The sequence below is a fragment of the Bos taurus genome, chromosome 21 (genome assembly GCF_002263795.3).
Source record: "Bos taurus isolate L1 Dominette 01449 registration number 42190680 breed Hereford chromosome 21, ARS-UCD2.0, whole genome shotgun sequence".
Lineage (NCBI taxonomy): Eukaryota > Metazoa > Chordata > Mammalia > Artiodactyla > Bovidae > Bos > Bos taurus.
Window position 1 is genome coordinate 34,474,318 of NC_037348.1, and position 25,835 is coordinate 34,500,152.

Consider the following 25,835-nt stretch of genomic DNA (forward strand, 5'->3'; position numbering starts at 1 on the left):
CATCTGAGCCCCATACCCTACTCCCTTCAAATCCACAGTGCCAGAGATTCATGGGGTGATAGAATCATCCAGACCAACAAAGTGAAACAGCAGCCTGCTTCTATCCATTGCACAGATGGGAAAACTGAGGCCCAGGGCTGGAAAGGACCTTATTTGTCGTCACTCAGCTAGTGAGTGATAAAGGCAAAATTAGAAGCCTGGTTTCTTCCCTCCTTTGATTGTGGTGGTCAGGATTGGAACATGGCTACCTTGAAACTCTCCTGTCCGAGTGGTGACTGATCCAGTCCCTAAGCCTCCGAACCCATCAGTGTACATACCCTTCCCCTGGTAGCTTTTTGCTCCAGGTGCCAGCATGGAACACAGGAGGTCTTGGGTCATTCCTGAAGCCCTCTGGCTCTGGCCTTCAGCCAGGCCTGAGCTAGAGTCATACCCATGGTCCCTGGGCTCACCCCAACAGCCCACTCTGACAGCCTTGGTCAGAAGGGATAAAGTTCTGGGGTCGCAGGAGGCAGCAGTTGCTAGCCTCTCCACCAGCATCCTCAGCACTGAGCTTTGCCTTCTGTGTGCCCAATTGCCCAGCTGCCCCACTGGCTTCAAGGACTCAACCCCCCGAGAAGGCGTCCAGCCTGCCTGGGGGCCAAAGGCAGACAGAGCAGGTAGAGGGGGAGAGAGGAGGCAGGAGCTGGCAGGGGCGGCATCGAGTCAGCACACAGCGTGACCGAACGAAACGTACTGCCCGAAGTGTTGAGGAGAGAGGTGTGCTTCACAGTCAGGCTCAGAGAGGGAGATGGAAAGAGAGACAATATGGGAGCAGGAGCGAAACAGAAAGGGAAAACCAGGAAGACCAGAGAGAGACAGAGATCGACAAGAGAGATCGAGGCAGAGACACACAGGGCAGACAGCAGACGAGCAGACTGAGGTGGACAGAGAGCGGGTGGGCTAGAGAGACAATAACCAGGACGAAAAGAGGCGCTAATGGATGGGGACAGACAAGAAGGCAGGACAGAGAGAGAGAGAGAAAGCAAGTAGGAGAAACTGACAGACAGGCCCACCGGTGGGCAGAGGTTCTGCTATGTCCTCACCAGAGTCAGAGTCCTGAGAGGTATGTCCCAGGCCCGTCACTTAAGCAACTGTGGGGGCCTTCACTCAACCCTGAGACTGGGCCCCAGAGGGAGTCTCCTAGTCACACAACGGAGCAGCATTAAAGCTCTGGGGAGGGAGGTTTCTGGGGAAAGAACCGTGAGCTCTGTGTGTATGTGTGGGTGGGATGGGGTGGGGGACCTCTGGCAACGCTTCTGCTAGCTCAGTCGCTGCCCCTGACACATCCCGTGCCCCCTCTGGTTCTGTTTCCTCTGGATGTGGGTTCAGGCAGGGGTCTCTGAGGTCTCCTCCAGCCCTAGGATGTGGTCTTAACTCAGACTCTGTTTTTGCCGCTAACTTACTGCTCTTTCCTACTTAACTCATTACCTTTACCTTATAGTCCAAGATGGCTGCCTGTGGGCCAGCCATCACAAGCACATTTCAACCGATTGGAAGAAGGAAGGGCTAAAGAAACCACCCCTCTTTAAAAGAACAGCTCTTTGGAAGTCATGCTCAGCATTTCTTTTTCCATCTTATTGGCTAATACGTAGAACACAGGGTTGCATCTAACTTCAAGGAATACTGTGAAATGTGCCATACTAGACTGGGGACAGAATCCATTTCACACAGTTCAGTGATGGTGTCACAGCTCCTCACAGCAGCGTCCACGCAGCCTTACAATGTTTTCCTTTGTTTACTAAAGACAGATAATAGTTTTTATTAGTGAAAATCGCCCTTCATTTCCCCAAACTCATCCTTCCCCTGAGTGTGATCACTGTGGACAGTTTGATGTGTGTCTGTCCATTTCATTTTGTGTGTTTACAGAGATACATACAACACACACACATACAATATGTACCTAGTTTAAAGGAACATATGCATATAGCGTTCTGCAACTTGCCTTTTTGGTTATTGCATGGCGTTCTGCCTTGGAGCTCTACCTTGTTGGTTCACGAGGAGGTACCTCACTCTGTGATGGTTGAACAGTACCTTACCATACAGACTTATCAAAGTTTATTGATGGATATTGGGCTTGTTGACAAATTAGTACATTACTGACAGTCTTGGGCATCTTCTCTGCATATATATACAAGTGGTCCTTGAGGACAGATTTCTAAAAATGGGCCAAAGTTGAATTTTCTCCTCGTGTTGGGGGTTTAACCCTTTCTGTGAAAATCCTCCATGGGGAAGATAACAGTCAGGTCAGAGACCCCTTCCATCCTGGCTTGGACGGCTCCATCTCCCTCCTGTCCTCCTGCCCTCCCTCCCGTTTGGCAGGCACAGCTCTGGCAACATCCTCGTTTCTGTGCCCGCTGTTCTGGGGTCTTTTTTTTTTAATGTATTTATTTGGCCGTGCTGGGTCTTCGTTGCTGTGTGCGGCCTTTCTCTAATTGGGTGAGTGGGGGCTACTCTCTTGTCGCAGAGCATGGGCTCAGCACGTGGGCTTCAGTAGTTGTGGGGACAGGCTTAGTTGCTTCATGGCAAGTGGGATCTTCCCTCACCCAGGGTTCAAACTCACATTCCCTGCATTGGCAGGTGGATTCTTAACCACTGGACCGCCACGGAAGTCCTGTTCTGGGGTCTGTGCCATCACCAGAAGCCAATTTCACATTCTAATTGGTGCCTAGGCTGCCCCACCCTTTCATTGACTGGATCCCCTTCCCAGGTTGAGGAGGCAGAAGACACCTCCCTGGTATCCTTCTCTTGGGAATTGAGGGCCCTGCTTCTGGTCCCCACCTTCATTCCTTCCCTCCCTGACTACCATAGCACCATATGTTTGCATCTTCTGAGCCCTGTTTTCCTTCCCTATCTGGTTCACACCCTTCCAGGTCACCCCTCCTAGGGGGAGTGGGGAGGGGAGAGGATGGGAAAATCTGATCCAAACATCCCTCCTTCCCAACTCAGGGACAGGGATGGGGCGACTGTTCCTGCAGCCTTGGGGGTTGTGCTTGGGGTGAATAGCAGCCCCCAAAACCCCAGCCTTCTAGAATAGAAAGAAAGCTCTTCAAGAGATGCTTTAGGCTCTCCCCCGGAATGGATCCTACCTGAATTTTGAGCCCCAAGGCCCCATGAAAGTGTGACAGATTCCCCTCTTCCCAGGGTCAGGGCCCTCAGCCCAGCTGGGCAGCAGCAGGATGCTGATCGGGTTATTAAAAGATTAGCTGGTTGGTTCCCCTCCGGCCTGGTGCAATTCATCAGGCAATGGCCCCCGGGAGTGATGGATGGTGACAAACGGAGGTAGGTGGGGGGTTCCTGAACCCACCCAGGGCCACAGCTGGAGAAACTCAGCCATCAAAGAAAGCCCCGTGCAGGCTTCTCCACTGAGGTGACTGAGGGCCAAGGAGATCAAGTTTCGGGCAAATGGTTTGGGGGTTGGAGAGTCTCTGCCAAAAACAAGCCGCCCTGTGTGTTGTGTGGGGCCCCAGCAGGGCTGTGGGGCTGAGCTGGAGAGATGGGGGTGGGTTGGGCTTCTCTGATCCCCGGAATCACAGGCAGGAGGCCTGGGGGGTGGGGGAGGCCTGGGGGGCGGGGGAGGCCTGGGGGGCGGGAGGAGGGGCAGGGCCAGGACTGGTGGGAAGGAGGAAGCTGCCTTTCTTGGAGGGAGGGAGGAGATCAAACACCTTTTAAAGCAGGTGCTGGGGACTCTGCTCAGGGCCAAGTGCTGAGACGGCGGTACAGCCAGTCATCCCTCCGGGATCCGAGCCAGAGCTGGGGCTGGTGCTCAGAGGAGGAGGTTCCAGGTAGTGGGGAGTACTCTGTCTGCCCGGAGGCACAGGACTCCTGAGGGTGATCACTAAAGAGAAGGAAGAGATACAGAAGGGAGAGGTCAAGAGGACGCTGTGGCAGTGGGGCTGGAGCCAAGTCTGCGGGCCAGGTAGGATTGCGACAGGTTGGGGAGCAAGGAAAAGGTATGGTGGGGGGCAGAGCACAAATGAAGACGTGGGGCAGGAAGGAGGCAGGAATGGTAGGGTTGAGCAATTCTGGGGGATGAGGTTGGAGGCCTGGAGATGGCTGGACTTGGGGTACCCTGGGAGCTAGTGCAAGCTCCAAAAGACAGGGGGACATCAGAACAGTTGTGTCTGCATAAGGTCTTTGTTGGCTTCCCAGGTAGCTCAGTGGAATCTGCCTGTAATGCAGGAGACACCAGAGACGCAGGTTCCATCCTTGGGTTGGGATCCCTGGAAGAGGGCATGGCAACCTACTCTAGTATTCATGCCTGGAGAATCTCGTGGACAGAGAAGCCTGGTGAGCTATAGTCCGTAGGATCACAAAGAGTTGGACACAACTAAAGCGACTGAGCACATAGGATTTGAAAGTGGGCAAGAGATTGATGGAGAGCCCTGTCCTGTAGTCAGCAGGCAACGAGGAAGGAGAACTCGGGATCTGCCCAGTAGTCGGTGTCCTCAGTGAGGAAGGAGGGTAGCACAAAGCCCACATCTCAAGACCAGACCACGGTGGTACCATCCTAGGGAGGAGGTGTTAGGAAGTGAGAATCCAGGCCTCTAAAGCTGGGGGAGTCCTCATGGCCTTTTGACCAGTCCTCCTTTGAAGGCAGGAAACCCTCTGTAGCATCTTGATGTTACTAGCTGATTCTTGATTGCTGCCTCTTGTGGTGGGCTCACTACTCTGTGAGATTAAGAAACCTACCTTTGTCTTGAGCTGAAATCTGCCTCCCTGCCTTCCCTCCTCTGAACCAGTTCTAGCCTAGCACTCTGGGAAGGGAAGAACAACTGCTCCCCTGAAAGAGCTGGCTGCCCTCCTTCCCACCAGTGCCCACACTCATGCCAGAGCACTCTGGCTTCAATCTCTCTTGCTGTGGTGATGCTATTGGTGAGGGGGCAGGAGAATTCCAAGAAGGGCATATCAGATGATGCTACTGATGCTCCCATGTGGCAAGGGAGGTAGGAGTAGAGAGCTATCCCACACTTTTCCCTCATAAGCTGAGCAGCCAGTAACGCTGCCTTCCAACCACTGAATGGGGTCAGGCTGGGTCTGGAGCTAGGATTAGGTACCTGTGTGTGCAGGGGGCAGTTCAATATGTGTGTGTGTGTGTGAGTGCACTGTGTAGATGGGGACAGACCCAGAGCTCATAGGTCCACATGGGGTTGAACCCGCCTTCGCTGCTTATCTACAGGCTCGTGGGGGGCTGGGCTGCACAGGCAGGGGCATGGGCTGTCCCCCTACTCCTGGACTGAAGCACTCCTTGGCCATTGTCTGCTGTGGGAGATTTCAGTCTCCCTGCCGGAGACTGGAGTGTTGCTGAGGCTCTGGGATGTTACTGAGGTTTGGGTGCTGTAGTAATTTAGGGGGTGCAGTTGGACTTCTAAGGCAAAAGCTGGGGTGGGAGTGTGGTGAGCAGTGAGGGGTCTCTGGGCCTTTTGAACCTACCCACTATGATTTTGACCATCTTGCCCCACCCATGCCTGATCTGCCAGAGTTTGAGGGTCCTCGGAAGGTGGCTGGGGTTCTCGGGTGTTGTAGATGTTCTGGTCTGTTACTGAAGTTCTGGGGGCTCATTAAGGGTTGACACTGGGTTCTGGGAGTTCTTGTGGTGTTATTAAAGTTCTGGAGATATTGCTAAGATGCTAAGTGGGGGGCTCTGGAGGAACTGGGGGTCCTTGGGGGTGTGTCTGAGGTTCTTCCTCATGGCTTCCCGCCCGCTGTCAGCTCCTTTTAAGCTTAGCACTTTGCCCTTTAAGGATTTTGATAACCATGGGCTGCTGAAGGCACACACGTGGGCCTCTGTTCCTGGACGCAGAAATTCCTCAGATTTAATCAACTTGAACAAAAACACGGAGAGGAAGGAAGCCCTGTCCTGAGGCCTGCATGGGCCAACTCCAGCCCAAGGGGCAGGGCCGGGCAGCTCAGTGCCAAACCCAGATGGCAGATGACTTTTGTCTGCTCAAGTCCAGAAGCTTTTAGTGACCCCCTGTCAGCATGAACACCCTCAGATCTGTATTCAGCTGGGAGCCCTGTTGGCCTGGGCTATTCCTTGGGTATTGGCATTGGCCTCATCTGAGTGTGCCAGGCATCTCTGACCCCTGCTCTGCACTCTCCTTGCCTCTCAAATTCCCCTTCTCAACTCTCCTATGACACACCTCATCTTTGCTGCCATTGCTGACTCTGTCTGACCTCAAGGCCTCCCTCCAGGCCCCCTCCTCCAGGAAGTCTCCAAGACTGCTCAAGTGTTAGTCGCTCAGTCGTGTCCAACTCTTTGCGACCCTGTGGACTGCAGCCTGCTAGGCTTCTTTGTCCATGGGATTCTCCAGGCAAGAATACTGGAGTGGGTTGCCATTTCCCCCTCCAGGGGATCTTCCCAACCCAGGGGTCAAACCCAGGTCTCCTGCATTGCAGGCTGATTCTTTATAGTCGGAGCCTCTGTGCCTCTGGGCCTCGCTCCAGGCCCCCTCCTCCAGGAAGCCTCCAAGACTGCTCAAATCATCTCTTTATTCCTCCTCCCCTCTTCTCCCTTCTCCAAGATTTCACTGTCTTTCAAGTACCTCCACTCGACATCCCCTCCTCTCCTGAGGGCAGGTGCCGGTCTCTGACTCTTCTGGATAGAGTCCCCCATACAGCCAACCCCAGAGGGCCTGCCCTGTCCTCTGCCTCCAGGCCTTTGGAGGAATTCAGGAGCATGTCATCACCATCTTTCTTTTCTCATGACTTTTCCTCACCAGCTCCCAATCTGACTGGGCTGCGTCCTTCCTAACACCTCAGTGGTAACCTTCCATTTCACAGATGTGAGCTCTCCTACTTTCAAGCTGGGGTGGTGCTTTGGGCTCAAGAAGTGGGGTCCCCTTCCTAGCCTGAGCTCCACAACCACCCAGTAGCCATGGATCTTCAACCCAGCCTGTTTCCCTGCCCCCACCAGAGTGGAGGCCACTCTACTGGGGGGCCAAGAGGGTGGGTGGGTGAAAGACAATGGGGGACCCTGGGCAATCGCTTCTCTCTGTGGCTTTGACCTTCTTACTACAACCAGCGCCTGGTGTGCTGGCTCCACATTCCTGGGCCATGAAGTCATTGAGGGGAGGGAGTGGGGGCCTTGGAGAGAGGAGAGAGCCCACAATCAAAGAATCTCCTGGCTGGATAACCTACCCCATCCTGCAAGAGAGGCAGGGCTGAGACTCAGAGAAGCCAAGGGAATCACTCACGGTCACACAGCCCGTCCTAGGGCTCAAATCCAGGTAGGTTGCCTGCCCAACCAGGGCACTTCTCCCTGCCATATGGAAACCCAGCTCTTTTCTTCTGGACCTGCTTCCTACCACTTTCAGCCTGGCCCTGACTAGGGGAACTGCTGCCCTCTCTCCACTGTGCCTGGACCTGGGGAGAGAGGCGAAGCTCATCATTTCCTCACCTCTGCTTAGGGCCTTCCTGAAAGTGGTCTCTGCATTTTCTGCATGGGCACCGGGCTAGTCCTGGGAGGAGGCACAGTCTCCACTTGAGGTCTCTTTGGAAGCAGAGCAGGCTTTGGGTCAGGAAAGGGTGCTATGGGGAAGGGGCTAAGCCTGGACCTTGTAGCTTGGGCCCCTCCCTGCTGGTCTGGCTGCAGCCCCTGAGGCTGATGGAGGCCCCTCCAGGCAGCGTGAATGCCTTTCCTCAGCGCCTATCTGGGTGCCCACCTTCATTCAGGTGTCTGCTCAAACATCACCTTCTCACCTGGCCTGTCCTCAGCATCCTGCCGAAAATAACCTGCTTCTGTCTATCTGTCTCTCCTCCCTCCTCTCATTTTATTTTCCCTTTCAGCACACGTGACACATGTTCTTTCTCCCCGCCCCTACTACACATGAAGGTCCCTGGGGTGCAGAACTTTCTCTGTCTTGCTCGCTGCTCTATTCTCAGTGTGGAGAACCTTGCCTGGCACATAATCGGCCTGCAGTTAGAGCTGTTGAATGAAGGAGGGGATGAACAAACCAGACTGGGAAGGCAGATTCAGGCTCCCCGCAGGGTAGGAAGCAGTTTCTAATGGGCATTTATCCAGCTCCGAACTTCTCTACCTGGTAGAGCAAGTGAGCTCCCCAGCACAGACTGAATTCCAGTTGTTGGAGGAATCAGGAGGGGGATTTAACATCAGAGAGTTAGCTGTTCCCTAAAAGATCCCCTGGAGGAGGGCATGGCAACCCAGTCCAGTATTCTTACCTGGAGAATCCCATAGACAGTGGGCTACAGTCCATAGGGTCACAAAGAGTCGGACACTACTGAAGCAACCTAGCGAGCATGCATACAAGCTACGGGTCTAAGACTCCTGAGCAGTGAAGGGAAGGTGGGCGTGGGTGCTGGAGCAGAGGGCTGTGGAAACCTGCCTGGAGAAACAGCAGCCTGCACGAGACAGGCCCATGGAGGAGTCATGGTCACCAGAGCAGGCAGCGAGCCAAACCCAGTTTAGATAGCCTGTGTGGCCCCAGGCTACTGTGCATCGGGGGAAGGAGGGCAGAGGAGCAGAGACCCAGCTCTGTCCTTAGGAGATTGTAGCGGGGCCTGGGAGGCAGGATTCACCCCCAAATGCCTGGAATCAGATGGGCAGTGTGGGCTCCTGTGTTGCATCAAAGTTCAGGTTCAGCTCTGAGTCAGCAAGATACTGACGTCTCTTTTGGGGAGGGGAGGGGTGGCCGGAGCCCTCTTCCTGGAAGAGGGGCCATTGGGAAGGAGAGGGAGGAGCCAAGGCCAACAGAGCAAAATCATGTCCTAATTCTGGAAGGCTTGGTGGGCCTGGCTACAGAATTTGGAAGGACAGCTTTTAGGATCTCAAGCTCTGACCCTTCTGAGCATCACTCAGGCTGTTCTGTCTATCAGGAACATGCTTCCCTCTAGCCCACCCAACTCGTCCTTTCAGACCAAATTCAGTTTCTTGTGGTGTACATCAGGGCAATCTGTGTTCCCTTTGTAACCTTCAGATTCTAGCTTATTTACCGCCTCCTCCTAAACTGCTTCATCCTCCTAAACTGTAGACTTTCCTGTCACAGGGCCCCAAACAGTGCTGGCACTTAGTAGATGTTCAGTGAATTTGTGTTAAAACAATAAATAGATAAATGTCCTTTTCCGAAGCTTGTTGAATGAATGCCTTAGCTGGGTAAGGCAGTGGCTCAGGCACCTGTGGGGTATTGAAAGGACAGGGACCCTCAAAAGTTCAGGGAGGGGGTCTGACTCCCACCCAGGAGTAGGGTCCTGAGAACCGCTCTCTGCCTCTTCTGTATCTTGCTGTACTCCCACCCACAGTTGGGGACCAGGAAGGGGAGAGGAGCCCCCATTCCTGCCTTCCTCACCCACACCCCACACTCTGGGAGGAACAGGAGGCAGGCAGGGCTCTTGCCTACCCACGGGTCTGGTTCGAGTTTAAAGGACTAATTTAAATGCCTTGTGGGGGTGAGTTATCTCCTTGTGAAATCAAGTTGGAGAAACAAAAAGGTTTTACCCGCGAGGGACACATGTTCCTCCAGGAGAAGGAACGGACGGGCTCCCTCCCCTGCCTCCACCCCTGGCCCAGCCCCAGCAGTCTCCCTGGGTTGCCGGAATGCCTGACTTGTAAGTAGGGGCCCAGTAGATGTGCTGGGCAAAGGTGTGAGCGATTTGGGGCAGGCATGGAAGGCAGGTATGTGGGTGCAGTCAGGTGCCGGCCCTCCAGGCCACGCTCTTCCCCGGCTCGGACCGCCAGTGGAGCCGGGCCTCCACCTCTGGGAGGGGGGCTTGCGAGGACCCTGGGTATGTTCCCATCACTGGCGCCCACAGGGTCCAGCGAGGGGCAGGCTGAGGCTGGGGGATGGTCTCCAGGGAACCTGAACAAAGGGGAGGGGATTGGGCAGGACCCCCGAGAGCGGGAGGGGACAGGAGCCCAGCTGGGAGAGTCCAGCCGGGTGTGCTGAGCCCGCCCGCTGCCCGCCCACCCTTTCATCTCTGCAGCTTCTTCCTCCCTGGTCCTTCCTTGAGTGTGTGTCTGTGGGTCCATCTGGGTGGGTGGGAGGAGGGGAAGGAAGGGGGGAGGTCTCTCTGGGCAGCTTGGATTGGATAAAACTTCCTTGAAAATGGTGCTTTGAGGCAAAGCCTACCCGTGGCCAGTCACAAAGAGACAGACAGGTGCTCTAGCAAGAGCCCAGGGACCCCCGGGGGGCACCGACCCCGCAGGACCACACGAGACTGGGCGGGAAGGGACAGGAGGGGACAGGAGAAGCCCTTCCCTCCTCTTGCAGCCCTCACTCCCAAACGGGCTTTTCCCAGAGAGCTAAAAGCAAGAAAGTAACCTTTAGGATTAAAGAGAAACGTTTCTTTGTTTGGGTTTTCTTTTCTTTCTTCTTTTTTTTCCCCCCTAAGCCTCTTTTCACATCTGTAGTGGCTTTTTCCCTCTTCTTTGGGGTCAGAGGAGAAGGGCTTGAGGATGTCCACCCAGGCGGCAGGGAACCAGACCTCCTCCGGGGCCACTGACAGCGAGGATTCCTATGACAGCTGGTACATCGACGAGCCCCAGGGTGGCCAGGAGCTCCAGCCCGAGGGGTGAGTTGGACTCTATCTGGCTCTTCTTGGCCAGCATGTGGGGTGTGGCAGAGGTTACTGATATTGGGGGGCGGGTGAGGAGACCCTGAGCAAGGATTGCTAAGAGGGACTCTGTTGCTCATTCGCTGTGTGGACCCTCGGCAAGTCACAGCCTCTCTGGGTTTCAGCTCCTCCTCTGTTCTGCGAGAACAGCCCTCACGCTGGTGTTAAGATACTTGAGGTGGGGGACCTTGGCCAGGCTAGGCGCCTAACTATCACCTGTGTGGTGTGTTTATTTTTTGACTGTTATTTGGGAGGGGATGGTGGTGCCATGCTACATGGCTGGCGGGATATTAGTTCCCTGGCTAGGGACTGAATCCGGGCTCTGGCAATGAAAGCACTGAGTCCTAACCACTGGACCACCAGGGAACTCCCTGCGGTGTGTTTCAAAAACAGACTCCTGGGGCCCCTCTTGCAAACTCAGATCCAACCGGGCAGGGTGACTCTGGCTTATAGCCAAGACGGAGAGTGCTGGGTGAGTGGCTGGGGGAAGTCGGGCCTGCCTTCAAGGGGTTACTGGTCTCTGAGGTGACCATCCTGGGGCGCTGTTAATGAGCATCAGTTTCTCCGAGCAGGCCCGGGTCAGGGGGAGGCCTGGGGGAACAGGCTGCCCTGTTGGAGCAGGCTGGTCTGAGGCTCCGTGAAGATAGGAGATCCAGTTCTCTTCAGCAGGAGTGCTCGGGCCAGGTCAGGGGAGGGAGCGGCCTCTGCCCAGATCCCTCTATCTTTGTTTAGTCTGGGCACTCTGGCAGAGGAGCTGGGCCTCCCTGTGCCCCCATGCTGCCAAGGACGTCCGGCCTGCGTGGGCCCCGGAGCCCAGTTCTCCCATTGTTGTTCCTGGCCTCGGCCCCATCCCCCACCTCCCTGCTCTGTCTGAGGGTTTGGGGAACTGAAAAGGTGAGGTAGGCCGGGGGTAGGGGGTGGGCGGTGTCAGCCAGATGTGTGCACATCTGTTCTCCATCAGCAACCAAAACTGGAGAAGGGAAAATGCTCTAGTGCCTTCCCAGGGGCCGGGCTGCGGCCTGACTAGGCCTGGGTCACCCGGCAGGGAGGGAGGCTCCACCCCAGCCTGGGGGAAGGAGTGTTGTTTGGAGGACTTGGGGTTCTGACCACCTGGGAAGCAGTCCTGCGGTCAGCACAAGGTACCTGTCTCCCTTGCCTGAAAGCCTAGGGCTCCCCAGGTTCCTGCTCTGTGTGTGTGTGTGTGTGTGTGTGTGTATGTGTGTTTGTGTGTGTGAGCTGAGAGAAGCAGAAGAATGGAGAGAGGCCCAGGAGCCCCAGGAGGACACAGACTTTCACCCGTTAAGGCGTTAGTTGGAAGCTGTGTCCTTAGCCACCTCAGGGCCCAGGCATTGGCTGGGGCCAGGTGCCTGCAGCCAGCTCCATGGCTCTGGTATTTAGACGTGGCCTTAGAATAAAATTGGAAGCGTGGCAGGGACTGGATAACGAGCAGCACTACCTCTGAGGTAGGTGACATCTCGTATTTGTAGCTCCCTTCTCCCACTGCAGGTGAGAATGAAGAACTTTGTTTGACTCTATGTACTTGGCCCAACCAAGTTGAGCTTATTGCTGGAGGTGGGGAGTAGGAAGCTGGGAGCCCAGGGGAATCCCAAGGAGGCGAATTTGGACTCACTTCTTCCCGTGTGAGTCAGACACCCCGGTGAGGTGGTGCCCCAAAACTTGGAGGCGCTCTGGACAGGGTTTCCCCTTGTGCTCTGGACAGGGTTTCCCCCTGTGCCTCACTGGGCTGGAGTCAGGGCCGTGGGCACTGGTGACAGTGTTCGGGACGGACTCAACCTCCTGGTCACACTGACCCACGTGCCCCCTTGGCACCAGGGCCTGGCTGGAGAGGTAAGGGGGTGCGGGTGCGTCTGATGGGGATCGGATGCCCTGGCTGGGTTCTTCTCTGGACATAGGACTGATCTATAGAAGCCAGGCTGGCTCCTTCCTCCCCCCAAAGGCTCCTCCGGCCAGGTTATGGGCGCTACTTGCCTGTGCTCATGTGTCATCCACCCATCATCAATATTGAGCTCCCCAGCCAGAGCCTGGGGACACAAATACATCTGTGGCAGCTGTCCAGGATGTCAGTCACCTCCCCACCACTTCAAAGGGCTGCCTGGAAGGCGGAACTGGGAGGCTTCCTCCATGGCCTGCCCTCCTACCAAGCGAGGCCAACGCCAGGGTGATGTGCAGGTCACTCTGCTGTGGGAGGGGGACAGGGTCAGGGAGCAGGACTCCACCTGGACCCCAGGCCTGCAGACCCCCGCCCCAGACAGTCAGCCTCTCTCACCCCCAGAGCTGTGCTCTACCCTCTGCTCTTGGTGGGGCCCTCTGCAGCTTCTCACTCAGACCCAAACTCTAGAAACAGTTTTCTGGCTTCTCCTTTGTCCCACTGTCCTCACCACATGGCAGCCTGGCCTCTGTCCCCAAGTGCCTATCACCACCTCTGAATTGCCCAGTACCAGGCCTCTGCTTCCTTGGACTCCATTTGACTCTGGTCCTCACTCTTTATCTTGGAATAAGGCCCAGGACCCTTCAGCCATCCCAGAAACGCCCCTTCCCTCCGCTCCTCCACATTAAGTCATGCCAATTCTTCCTCCTAAATACCTCTGAGACTGTTTACGCTGAACCATTTGAAAATGCTGATACTCAGCTGTCTTTGATGTAAAGAAATGGCAGTTTCATATGGTTCAACTTAGTAGCTTCCACATACTCCTTATCTTTCACATCCTGTTCACTTGCGGCTACTGGAGTCACACTACCTCAGCTTGAATCCTGGCTCTGGTGCTTTACTAGCTGTGTGATTTGGGCAAGACCCCTAGCCTCTCTGAGCCTTGTTTTCCTCATTTACACGAGGAGGATCCTAATAGCATCCACCTCCTAGGTAATAACTGAGTTAGCACGTGGAACAAGCAGTACTCAATGCTTAGTAAGTACTAGGCTGATATTTTGTTTTTAATGTTTATTTATTTGGCTGCATTTATTTGGGTCTTAGCCGCTGCACACAGGCCCCAGAGCACTCGGGCTCAGCTGTTGCAGTGTGTGGGCTTGGTTGCCCCACACAGCGTGTGGAATCTTAGTTCTCTGACCAGGGGTTGAACCCACGTCCCCTGTGTTGGGAGGTGGATTCCTAACCACTGAACCACCGGGGAAGTCCTTCAAATCTAGCCACAGAAATCTCCTAGAATCTGGAACACTGTCCTGCTTAAACACTCTCAGTGCCTCCCAGGCCTGCTGTAACCGGCCCTCAGCCTGCCTTCTGGGCTCCAATCAAGCTGAAAGCCTTGTGCGGCCCCAGCTCCACTCGCTGCTGCCCGCCACTGCACTTTCTCCCGTTCTGTCCTCCACATGGAGCTCCCTTGGCCCTGGTTTGCCTGAAGAGATGCTAACCATCTCCCAAACTCAAATACCGCCCGCCCTGAGCCTTGCCCCAAATGTCTCCCCCTCTTCATCCTCATCTGCTTGTGCTCCCTCAAGGACCAGGCTCCCACCCGCGCCTCCGTGGTGTTCTTTGTGCCTGTGCCATCTTGTCTGCCCCGCGGCACGAAACATGGGTCCACAAGCCATCAGCCAAACGCTTGCTCAGCCAAATTTCTGTTGCCCAGACCTCAAACATTTGAGGGTCCATGAGTCTCAGCCAAATGGAGCTAAATAAAGGGTAGATGGAGGCAGGTGCCAGGTAGTACAGAAAGGCCGGTGATTCCCCCAGACAGGGCCCTGGAGGGGTCCCGGGTGCCTTCTGGTCTAGGATGAATGGGAAAGGATCAGGCTGCCCAGGCGCAGTTTGCTGAGCCCCTGCTCTGGCTGGGCCGGGGTGTGGGGGCATGATTGAGTCACTTTGTCAAGTGATGAGATGCCAGCAGAGATGGCCAGGAGTGGTAGCTCTGGACTCTTGGGGCTGGTCAGGGGCCCTGCCTCACCCAAACCCCACCCCACATACTCCAGTAAGGTGCCTCAGAGTTGTAAGTGGGGTGTGTGAGGCCTGAGTGCAGATAGAAGGAACCTGATCCCCTGTGGCACCTACTCTACCACGAGCACTATTCTGCTTTGGAAAGAGGCTGGAGCTGCCTGGGCCAAGAAGTTGCACAAAAAAGGCTTGTTCTGTACCCTGCCACCCGAAAGACAAGCCCACGCAACTGGGGTCTTTCCTGCTGCTCACTCTCCGGGATTTCCAAGCTCAGGAAGCCTGGGTCAGGAAGCAGAGTCCTCAGGTTCACCCCTGAGATTCATCTTGTCCACACAGGGGAAGAAGCCCAGCAGGGTGGGTGAGCCCTCTACCCCTATCCCTGGGCAGGCCCAGCTGCAGCAGGAGCTTCCTCTGATGCCTCGTCCGCCAGAACTTGGTGGCCCCGTCCACACTGGTGACCTCCTACTGTCGCCCCCAGGCTCTGGCTGGGCAAACCCAGAGGTCTAGCCCTCCCCCAGGAACCCAATCCTATCTGCTCTTCTAGGTTCAGGTCCAATCCTGAGCTCAGGGCTTCCACCTGATCCCTTTCTCTGACACATGACTCAGCCCTTAGCAAAAGTAAAACAAGTAGAGACATAAATCCTGGAAGACCAAGGTCGATCATTCCAGTCACAGACAGACCAAACTCAGATACCAGTGAGTGAAAGGCAGATCACAGAACCAAGTGCTTGATTGCTGGATCCAGGTGGTATGCTCAGCCGCAGTTTGGAGAAGAGGCCTTTGACACCTGGAGCAGTCCAGGGGGCTTCCTGGAGGAGGGAGGAATGAAGTGAGCCTGGATGGAGAGAAAGGCTGAGTTGACCCATTCTGTTTCTCCCATGTCTTCCCCCGGGAGTCCTCTGTCTCCTTCAGCCCTGTAACCTGAAGCCTTGGTATGGGACCCGCATCCCGTAGGGTGATGGGGCCCAGAACAGCTCTGAGAAGATGGAACTGTGTTTGCGCGATCAGAGGGGTCAAGGGAGGTGATGAGTAGAGCCCCAGCATAGGGAGCCTGGAACCCCAGACCTGGCCGTACACCTGGGGTTTCCCTACCTCGGCCTGACCAGCCTTCACTTGCTCTGCAGGCTGGTCCCCTCCTGCCAGCCCAATGTGCCACCCAGCCTCTACCACACCTGCCTGGCCGTGCTGTCGGTGAGTCCCAACTGACCTTCTGCCAGCCTGAATAGAAGTATGTAGGCTGAGGTGGTGAAGAGAGACGTTGGAGCCTCAACGTGGGTGGGGGGCAGGGTGGTACTGGGAGTTCTCCCAGGGCAGGGACCCAAACCAGGACGCAGACAGAGTCTAACCTCTCAAACTTCTGTCACCTAGTTGCCAGTCCCCAGCATGCCGCCCAAGTGTGCATGGGGGTTAGGGGGCTCCCAGGGCCAAGGGCTCTGACTCAGCCCCTGGGGAAGGCCTAGGCACCCTAGCCCCGCCTCTGTGCTCTTCTTTCAGATCCTCGTGTTGTTTCTGCTGGCCATGCTGGTGAGGCGCCGCCAGCTCTGGCCCCGCTGTGGGCATGGCAGGCCCGGGCTGCCCAGGTTGGTGCCTTGGCCCAGGCTCCCCTCTCTGGGGGGCCCAGCTGACAGGGCCACTCTGGAAGGGTGGTGAGTTGTTAGGTAGCTGGGCCTCAGTGACACCCAGAACCCTCTCAGTCTGGAGGCTCTCCCATCTGCCTCCCACCAAGATCTCCAGGTTTGCTTGGGACCCCCAGAGAGAAGGGGAGGGACCGGCTCAGGGGCACCTACTCCTGTTCCAGACCCCAGGGAGACCAAGCCCAAGAGGGCCCAGCTCCAGGACACACCCCCTCAGGCAACCCATGGTCTGGACAGGCCATGATCACTCCACGCCATCTTCACCCTCTTCCCTGAGGGTGTTTCCTACTGACACAGGTTTATGAGGGACTGACCTCCAGCCCCTCTGGCTGAAATTTCTCCCCCTGCCTCCTTCAGCCTTGCAACCCCAGAGCCTGGGGTGGGGATGACCCTGAGGAGTTGGGACTGGGCAGGCATGTGTGGGAGAGACTGAAGAATCCGGGGAGGTGGTAGGAGGAGCCCCAGTGTAGACAGCCTTGCACTCAGAACCGCACGCTGAGGTGGGGCCTGCCATGCTGGTTTTGATGGGAATGAGCCAGGGGTTTCTGCTGTACTGGCTGGCCAGGAAAAAGAGCGTGCCCTGCCTAGGGGAGGGCCCGGGGGAGAATGAAGCAGGATAGAGCCCTCTGAGCATGGAGGCAAGCTGGAGCACCAAAGCAGAGGGTCTCAGAGGCTTGCTCTGAGCTCAGAGGGGCAATGCCTGGGATAACCGTGCCCGCTGTCTGCCCTCTGCCCTGGGGCCACTCCCAGGCCAGGGCGGCGGCCGTTGCATAAGGATGTTGTGACTCTCCAGCTCTCTGAAGGTCTGCCAGCCCAGACAGACCGATTAGTGTGGAGGCGGCCGTTTCCTGAAGCTTCCAGAGTGGGCGGGGCGGGGGATGGGGAGCAGCGCTTAGACTTGTTCCTTCTGCGTCTGTGTGTAGGGGGGAGGGGGGCGTGTTCCTGAGTCACTTGCCATAGGGCCTGGGTCTGAATCCGTAGGAGGCACTCCACAGATATTTGTGGAATGAATACATGAAGGGGCCTCAGTTACCCCATCTGGAAAGGGGAAGGATTCCACCTCCCCCGTGTTTGGAACACAGGGTGGTAACGGAGGTACAGGGCCTGAGTGACTCCCTCTTGTCCTGTCCCTGCTCTATACCAGCCCTGTGGATTTCTTGACTGGGGACAGGCCCCGGACCGTGCCTGCCGCTGTCTTCATGGTCCTCTTCAGCTCCCTGTGCCTGCTGCTCCCCACCGAGGACCCGCTGCCTTTCCTGAGCCTCGCCTCACCACCCGGCCGAGGTACCCAGATGGCTCATGCCCCGGGATGGATGGACGGCAGGGGGCGGGTAGGAATCCAGAGCACTGGGGCTCCTGATCCAGTCATGAGCCATTGGCCAGAAGACACTGTCCCATCACCCTCGCCAACCGTCCCACCACAGTGCCTGGAATCTTGTCGCTCTGTCCTTGGGTCAATGCTGCCGTCTCGGCTCCTGTACAAACTCTGCTCCCCTGGGTGAGGGGTCAAAGGCTGAGTCCCCCAGACCCCAGACAGCCTAGTCCCGCGTGAACATGAAGGAGCATCCGGAGGGGAACAGGGAGGGGTCCTGGAGAGTTGATCTGGGCTTAAGGACGTGGTGGTAGAAAGCACAGCCACCATCCAGAGGAGCCACCGCCCTCCAATGTGGCCTCTTTAGGTCATCTGATCCTCACAACGACTCCCCAAAGTGCAGATATTAGCTCCATTCTACAGTGGTGGAGGCCAAGGGTCAGAGATGGGAACACTAATAAAATCGTAGCTGAATTTATTTAGTACTAGCTCAGGCATGGTGCTATGCACCCTACATATACCTTCTCCTTTGATCTTTGCTAATGTGCTCTCTTATTTCCATTTTACAGATGGGGAAGCTGAGACTTCAAGAGGTAACTTGCCCAAGATCACGGAGGTGATACTAGTCAAGAGCCTGGCACGAATGCAGGGCTCTTGCCTGTTGAATCAGCCGAGGGGCTGGGAAGATAGAGACAGGAGAGAAGTGGGGATGGGCGGGACCCAGGCCCCACCTCCGCTCCTCCATCATGTATCTCTCTGCCTGTCTTGCCTTCCAGGGCCTTGGAAGATACTGGCTCTGCTGTATTACCCTGCCCTCTACTATCCGCTGGCTGCCTGTGCCACCGTCAGGCATGGAGCCGCCCACCTGCTCGGCAGCCTGCTGTCCTGGGCTCATCTGGGGGTCCAGGTCTGGCAAAGGGCAGAGTGTCCTGAGTCACCCAAGGTAACCACGGACTCAGGACAGCCTGGGACAGTGAGGCATGGGGGAGCCGCGTCAGCCGGCGAGGCTCCTTTCGTCTCTGTCTACATGCTTCCCTGCTGCCTTCTACTGGGCACGGGATTCATGCCTTTAGCCACGTGCTCATTCCAAGCTTGGCCCTTCTGTGGGAGAGACAGCCGGGCCTGCCCTCAGGAGCTTCCTGTCTGGGAGTGGGAAGGGAGGGAAGGGGCAGAGAAGGAGGGAGAGGAACCCTGAAATCTCCCCATTATTAATTGCCAAGACTTCCCTTGGCCAGGCTGGAGAGGGAGTGAAGAGAGCTGCAGAATGCAAGCACTGAGTTGGGGGATGGTCTCAGAGGGCTAAAAAGAGAATTCCAGAACCTCAGACCCTGGTTCACTGGGCTTGGTTAGGGTGTGAAGCTGCCTGGTCCAGAGCCCAAAGGGTGCGGGTGTAGCCTACACAGACAGACAACCCGGGTTTGAATCCAGCTTTATCCCTTCCTTCCTTTGTTCATTCTGCAAACACATTTGAGTATATTCTCTGTCCCAGGGGCATTTCTAGGCCCCGAGTAGAGCTGTGAATAAGACCGATGAAGTCCCTGGCATCCCAAGAGCTGCCTTTTCCGGAAGGGGACACACAGTCAGACAAGCAAATATATGCGATGATGCCAAGTGGTGCCAGGTTCTTTGAGAACACCTTATCACCTTTCTGACGTTCAGGTTCCCCCACCCACCCCACCCCGCTCCCACAATGGAGCTAATAACACGAATCCCTCAGGGTAGAGTTGAAGCTTAGGTGGTTCCCGTGAGAGTAAGGACTTGGTTGGTCTTTTTTCACCAGCCAGGACCTGGCACATACTAAGCTCTCAGTAAAAACATATGGCATTAACAAATAAATGAATCCATGTTCAACCCCAGGAGGGCCTCAGCCCCGGGAGGCAGGGTATGTTCTTCGCAGTCGCTCAGCTTGCAAACTGTAATAGAAAGAAACAAAAACAGGCCAGTGTCAAAGCCCCAGGAACATAGGGACGTAGAAGGTGGCTGTCTCCTGTTTCAGGTCCCGTGGCAGTCCCCTGGGATGGGTAGGAGGGGCTCACAAAACATCCTCCCTTTGGCTCCTGAAAGGGCCCGGGGCGTCTAGGGGCCTGGGGAGGGGCAAGCACCTCTGTGGGGCCAGAGAAGGAGAAGTAGCAGTCGGTGCCAAGTGGCCTAGGCTGTAGGATAGTGATAGAAGCAGAAGCCTTCCCACGCACCCTTGATCACCGTCAGGGGCCCCTGTGAGCTGGGAGGGGAAATGATTTGATTGGGGAAATGAGGCAGAAGGTAGATGTGTCTTGGTGTTTGCCCGTCCCTCCAGATTTACAAGTACTACTCCCTGTTGGCCTCGCTGCCTCTCCTTCTGGGCCTCGGATTCCTGAGCCTTTGGTACCCAGTGCAGCTGGTGAGAAGCTTCGGTCACGGGGCAGCCACGGGTTCCAAGGTAAAGGCGCAGGGCTGGGGTGGGCTTGTACGCAGCACTCAAGACACCTTGGACTCACCCAGGTCTTTTGGTCTCCTACATGTGGTCACGCTTGGTGTAGGGCCTAGAACATAACAGGTGCTCAGAAAACATTTGCTGAGTCGCTGAGGAACTTGTGAGTCCTCCTTCCCCAAGCAAAGGCCAAGCCAGGCCCTCGGCTGGCACCCAGGATGCCTGGGACACTGAGCTGTTTGCGGAGTGGGGACTCATCAAAGGAGAAGTGGGCTGGAAGACAGGGAACTTGTAGCTCTATTTTTGGAACATGGAGGATCCAGCTGGAGAAATGAGACAGGCCAGGGCCTTGGGCCTAATAGAAGTTCTGCAGATGCTGACATGATTCAGGGAGCACGCAGGGCACAATTGCATTATGAATCAACCCTAGGTTGGATAACTTTGGATAAAGGCGGGGCTGGAAGAACTAAGTCATGCTTGGAGGGCTTCCTGGAGGAAGTAGATATTGCAGGGGCTGAAGGACAGGGAAGATTTGGAGTAGGGAGAGAAAAAGAAAGGCATTGCAGGCATACCAAAGAGTATGAGTTGCAGAGATGGGGTGCATCTGTTTCATTCTTGCATGATTTGCAGCATCGGGCAGGTCTTAGCACATGAGTTACTGTTCAGTCATTCAGTCGTGTCTGACTCTTTATGACCCCATGGGCTGCAGCTCGCCAGGCTTCCCTGTCCTTCACCATTTCCCAGAGTTTGCTCAAACTCGTGTCCATTGACACAGTGATGCCATCCAACCGTCCCATCCTCTGTCACCTCCTTCTCCTCCTGCCTTCAAACTTTCCCAGCATCATGGTAGAGATGGTAGACACTCAGCAAATACTTCTGAAGTTTTGGGTAGGTGGGTGTGTGGACGAATATGTCATGGCAAGGGAGAATTCTTACAAGATACGGCAATCATATTCATTCTCCAAGCACCTCTACTATGCCAGGCCCTGGGCTGGGACTATAGACTCAGCTGGGTGACCTGTGTTGGACTTCCAGGGCTCCCAGCGTGCTGGGGGCAATGGATATAGAGATATACTTACAGTGCAGTGTGAGAATTGCAATCCCAGAGCATGGGTGGAGGAAGGGTCAAGTTTTTTCCTGGTGAGAGAAGGGGAGGAGGGAAAGTACCCCACAGAGATGCAAAAGGCTGGTTGCTCTGCAGATGGGGAGGTTGAAGGAAAGGCTTGAAGGGTGGCATCCAGGACAGACAGCGGGTGGGTGGTGGTGCCAGTTCCTGGCGACATACAGAGCCCTAGATGAGAGCAGGTGTGCGGGGGACGATGTACAGCTGTGCGTGTGTGGTGCCGAGGGGTCTGGTGGGCAGCTGGACCCTGGGCCTGGAGCTCAAAAGGGGCTGGGACTGAAACCAGAGAAGGAGTGAGGTCCCCACGGAGGGGAGAAGAGGCAGGTGGGCTCAGCGTCTCCAGGGCGGCCCTAGATCCCCACTGGCCCACTTGACTGCAGGTTTCATGCTCACAGGCTAGCAGTAGGGTCCTCAGTACTTGTCACTACTGTCCTCCAGACGCTCAGAGGAGGGGAGCGGCTCCCCAGGATACGCCAGGCACGTCTCTGCCTTGCTCAGGCCCTTCCCTCCTCGCCTGGGGATCTTCTCAGCCTCTCCTTCCATTGCACGCCTTTCCTCTTGGGAAGTCTTAGGAGAAATAAAATCCTCTTTGGCCCTTAGTCAAAGAGTTTTAATCCTCAAAGGACACAGTCATTCTTTGAGCTGATCCACACCTGCCCTGGATCCCAGGGTTCCCATGGCAATGGGTGACTTGGCCTATATTTTCCAAATGGTCAGGGGCCAGGGGCTCACCGCATCTTACTGTGGGCCTCTGCCACTTGGCAGGCAGCTTAAGGCCTGGAATGTGGCTTAGACAAATCAGGTCACCCTTGTGATCTCCCCGGAGTAGCAGAGGCCTGGGGCATCTGACCCAAAACGGCCCAGCCTGTCTCCTGGTCAGGGATAAACTCCCGGGACATAGTCTCCCTTTACCCCCGTCTCAGCTAGCAAAGGCCAGAGAGCCAGGAGGAAAGCAGTGATGTGGAGAGGCTGAGTAAAGCCGGGGAGGGTTGGAAATAGCCCTTAGGAAAAACTTGCCAGCACTGAGAGTTCTTAGCTAGGAGACGGATTAGTCTTTCATTTAAGGAGGAGGGGAGGGCAGCTTTGGGGGGCCCTTATCCCCACAAGGTGCCCTTTCTTTGTACTCTACCACAGCCAAGAGGTTTGTATGGAGCACCTACTGGGTGCCCACCGTGGTACCCTGAGCGAGGGCCCCAGGGATGGCTCAAGACAGGTCCCATCTTCTTGTCCTTCTGTCCCCACAGGGGCTGCAGAGCAGCTACTCTGAAGAATATCTGAGGACCCTCCTTTGCCAGAAGAAGCTGAAAAGCAGGTGAGGTGCCAGGCACATCCTTTGGGCTGGGGGACAGGCCTGGGCAGGCAGGTTTGTTTGGGAGGTTGGCACTGGGCCCCATGGTGGGGCAGAGTTGAAGAATCAACCGGACCCTAGGGCCCAAGCTCAGGGCAGGAGCCTCTCCTGAGAGCTGCCCCCCGCCTGGGTCTTTCCTCAGCTCCCACACCTGCAAGCGTGGCTTCGCATCCCAGGCCTGGATGTACTTCAGACACTCCGTCTACATTCCACAACAAGGTATGGGGTGGGGAGCTGAGGTCAGGAGTGACAGGTGACCTCACCCTTCCTTCGCACAGAGCAGCTGCTGTAGAAAGCCAGCTCCTACCTTTAGTATCATTGTCATCAGGAGCAACAACCCCACCTTGGGACAAGGGGAAGCCCCTGACTGGCCTTGGTGGTACAGGATCCTGTGAGCCCTGGTCCCGTTCCTGGGTCCTTTGGGTGGGAGGGGGCTCCGGGGCTTGGGTGGTGCTGGGGTTCACCATGCCCATCCTTTTGGGGACTGCAGGATTCCGACTCCCCCTGAAGCTGGTGCTCTCAGTCACCCTGACAGGGACGGCCATCTACCAGGTATGTCCTGCCTCTGTCATGCAATTTGCCTCTGGACCCCTGCTCCCAACCTCCAGCCCTGAGATGACTTAGGCTCCCCCGCTCAAGTCTCCAAGAGCCCCACCCACAATCCTATCCTCTTGCTTCTGGCCATCTTGGGAATGCTGGCCTACCCAGAAGGGAGGGGATGCTGACCCTTGTTGGGCTTACACAGGGTCAGAGCATGAGTTTTGGAGTCATGTAAACAAAGATTTAAATCCTCGCTCCTTTATTTACCTCAAGTTATGTTGGACAAGTTACTCAACATCCCTGAACCCACTAGTTCGGCTGTGAAATGGAAGAAATAGAAATACTTCCTTTCAGTTGGGAAGATTTAGTGAAATAATGTATGTTGGATAAATCCCCACCACCACCACCACCCCTCCCCCTAAAAGAGACAAAAAAATGGAAAATCCTAGGAGGTAGGTATGAGTCTTCTCCCTTTCACAGATGGAGGAAATTGGGGCTGAGAGATGAATTTGACTTGGCCATGTTCCTACAGCCAATATCTCAGGGTAGCCAAATCGAATCCGGGTCTGGCTAGCTTCAACGCCTGTGCTCATTTATGGGACACTGCTTTCTCCAACATGGAAAAATTGGAAATTTCATACTAAATTTAGATTAACGATTCAGAGATGCACACGTGCGCTTGTGTTGCTTGAAAGCGTGTCTGGGGTCGATGAGGCTAAAGTATCTGTAACATGCTGATTAGAGGCTTGAGGATGCTGCTCTAAGAGATGGATAAGAACACTGTGATGAGTGATGGGCACTGGCTGCAGCCCATGGGCTGCTGGAGTTTATCTCCTGAAGTCTCAGAAAACACTTCTCCTGGGATGGGAGTGCCTGGTGTGAGCACAGCCAGGCCCTGCCGCCCTGATTTCGGGGTTCTTCCAGGTGGCCCTGCTGCTGCTAGTGGGCGTGGTACCCACCATCCAGAAGGTGAGGGCAGGGATCACCACGGACGTCTCCTACCTGCTGGCCGGCTTTGGGATCGTGCTCTCAGAGGACAGGCAGGAGGTGGTGGAGCTGGTGAAGCACCACCTGTGGGCTCTAGAAGGTGAGGCCTCCCAGGACCCCACAAGGCGCTGCAGTGGGGACCCAAGCTGGGATGCCTGAGCTCTGTCCCAAGAGCCACAGACACGTGGGGTGCCTTGGGCGTCCCCTCTGTGAGTCTCAGCTGCCTCATCCACAAATTGGGAGGCTGGAGCTTCCAGTTCCGAGTCTCTGAGACCTGAAGGGGTCATCTCACTGACCCCCTGTCAGCTTGTGTGGGATCTCTCACCCCCACCAGCACCCCTCCCCCCAGCAACTCTGCCCTGCTCCGCAGGGGTGGAGGTGGAGGAGGGCATGGTGTGTGTGAGCTGAGGGGACAGCCGTGGGCTCTGAGGGAAGCAGGAAAAGGGGCAGTGTGGCGGGATGGTGGGCCAGGATTCTGAGCTAATCCTATGGCAGGTGGGTGGGGTCAGGAAGGGCGAATGCTCTCTCTTCCCAATCCCTGTCCTCAAGGTACCTCCTTTCTCCTTCATTCCCTTGACAATGAGCTCCTGGGCTCCAAAACTATACCAGCTGCCCCCCACCCAATTCTGTGGTCTGATGCCTCCTCTAGCCCTTACCCACCTGTTACCCACCTGCCTCATTTCCACAGCCCTATGCTGGAGACGGAGACACATCCTCACTTAACACAAGGGGAAGAACTGGTCTGAGGTTGTACAGCCAGGCCAAAATAGAGCCAAGAGAAGAGCAAAGTCTCCTAACACCCAGGCTGGGACTATCCACCACCTTAAGACAGGGCCTGGTGGTCAGAGGTCATGTGGCCCACACTCTCTTCTGGCTAGGGAGTCCCTGGCTGGCACAGGCACCCTGGCTCTTGAGGAGTAACATGTGATGGTTGGAGCTTAGGCTGCCATTATTGCAGGTGGAGGTATGACTTCTCTGCTGCTCTTCCTTACCAAGACCATCAGGGAGGGAGTAGGGGTGGGCAGAGGTGTGTGCAGTGACTGCTTCCTTCCTGACCACCACTTTCCTGAGTGAATCTGCTCCCCTACCAGAATCTGTCCTGGAACTGTGGCTGAAACCCACAGGTGACAAGCTCTGGAGGGGCTGAAAATGACATCTCCAAGATTTTCCAAGTTGGTTGCAATCTGAGCCACAGGCAGGAGCAGACATGACCCTTATCAGTCCATATCCAAGCTCAGACCTTGCTCACAGCAGCCCTGTTGGGTCAGCATCATTGATCTCCTCTCACAGAGCAGGAAATCAAGAGGCAGACATGTCTAGGACGGGGGATTTGGTTTCTACTCAACACACTTGACACTTATAATCACGTGCTGCAGTTTCCAAGCCCAAATGCTCCCACTCTGAATCTCCCTGGAAGCGGGGGTTAAGTAGATCAGTGTTTACCTTCCCAGCTCACAGACAAGGCAAACTGAGGCCCAAGAGGTTTAGGGATATGCCCTAAGCACAAGGCAAGCCAGGGGTGGTACTGAGATAAGATCTGAGGCCCTTCGGTCTGTTCTCAGCCTAAGAAGCTAATGTCTTCTGAGCTTTGAGAGCCTGTTTTAGGGCTACCCACCCAACACCTGGATCATAAGCCTGGCATCTTTCACAGAAAGCTCGCACTCTGAGTCAGGCCAGCTAGATTAGAATTTGTGCTCCATCACTTACCAGCTGTGTGCCCTGGGCAAGCCGTTTATGCCTTTGGATCTCAATCTCCCTACCTGTAAGATGGGTGTTGAAGCTCTAAGGGCATCTTTGTCCTCGAGACTCCTGATCGGGTGTGGGAGACAGACTGACCCACAAAACCTGGGCCCGGAAGGGGGAAGGTGCAGAGTTCCAGAGGAAGCGAAGAGCAGGAAGATTTTATGAGTACCAAGATTAGGAGGGAACGAAGTGAGGGAGAGAGGAGCAAGAGATAGACACCTGGAGACCA

The 25,835-nt window shown here is 55.7% G+C and overlaps 1 protein-coding gene across 16 annotated transcripts in view; it reads left to right on the forward strand.

Annotated features, from left to right (window-relative positions):
* The first annotated feature begins 3,755 nt into the window (after nt 1–3,755).
* The window catches only part of STRA6 (signaling receptor and transporter of retinol STRA6), a 29,633-nt gene continuing 7,553 nt past the window's right edge, over nt 3,756–25,835 (forward strand). Inside the window, exons 1-12 of one of the 16 annotated variants that reach the window (XM_005221952.5) lie at nt 3,756–3,955; nt 10,431–10,563; nt 15,634–15,700; nt 16,004–16,089; nt 17,288–17,427; nt 18,025–18,048; nt 18,232–18,398; nt 19,752–19,874; nt 22,233–22,300; nt 22,479–22,555; nt 22,827–22,888; nt 23,801–23,963. In XM_005221952.5, coding sequence (XP_005222009.1) covers nt 10,448–10,563; nt 15,634–15,700; nt 16,004–16,089; nt 17,288–17,427; nt 18,025–18,048; nt 18,232–18,398; nt 19,752–19,874; nt 22,233–22,300; nt 22,479–22,555; nt 22,827–22,888; nt 23,801–23,963 — 1,093 coding nt within the window. In that variant the 5' untranslated portion in view covers nt 3,756–3,955; nt 10,431–10,447. 16 annotated transcript variants of the gene reach the window in all.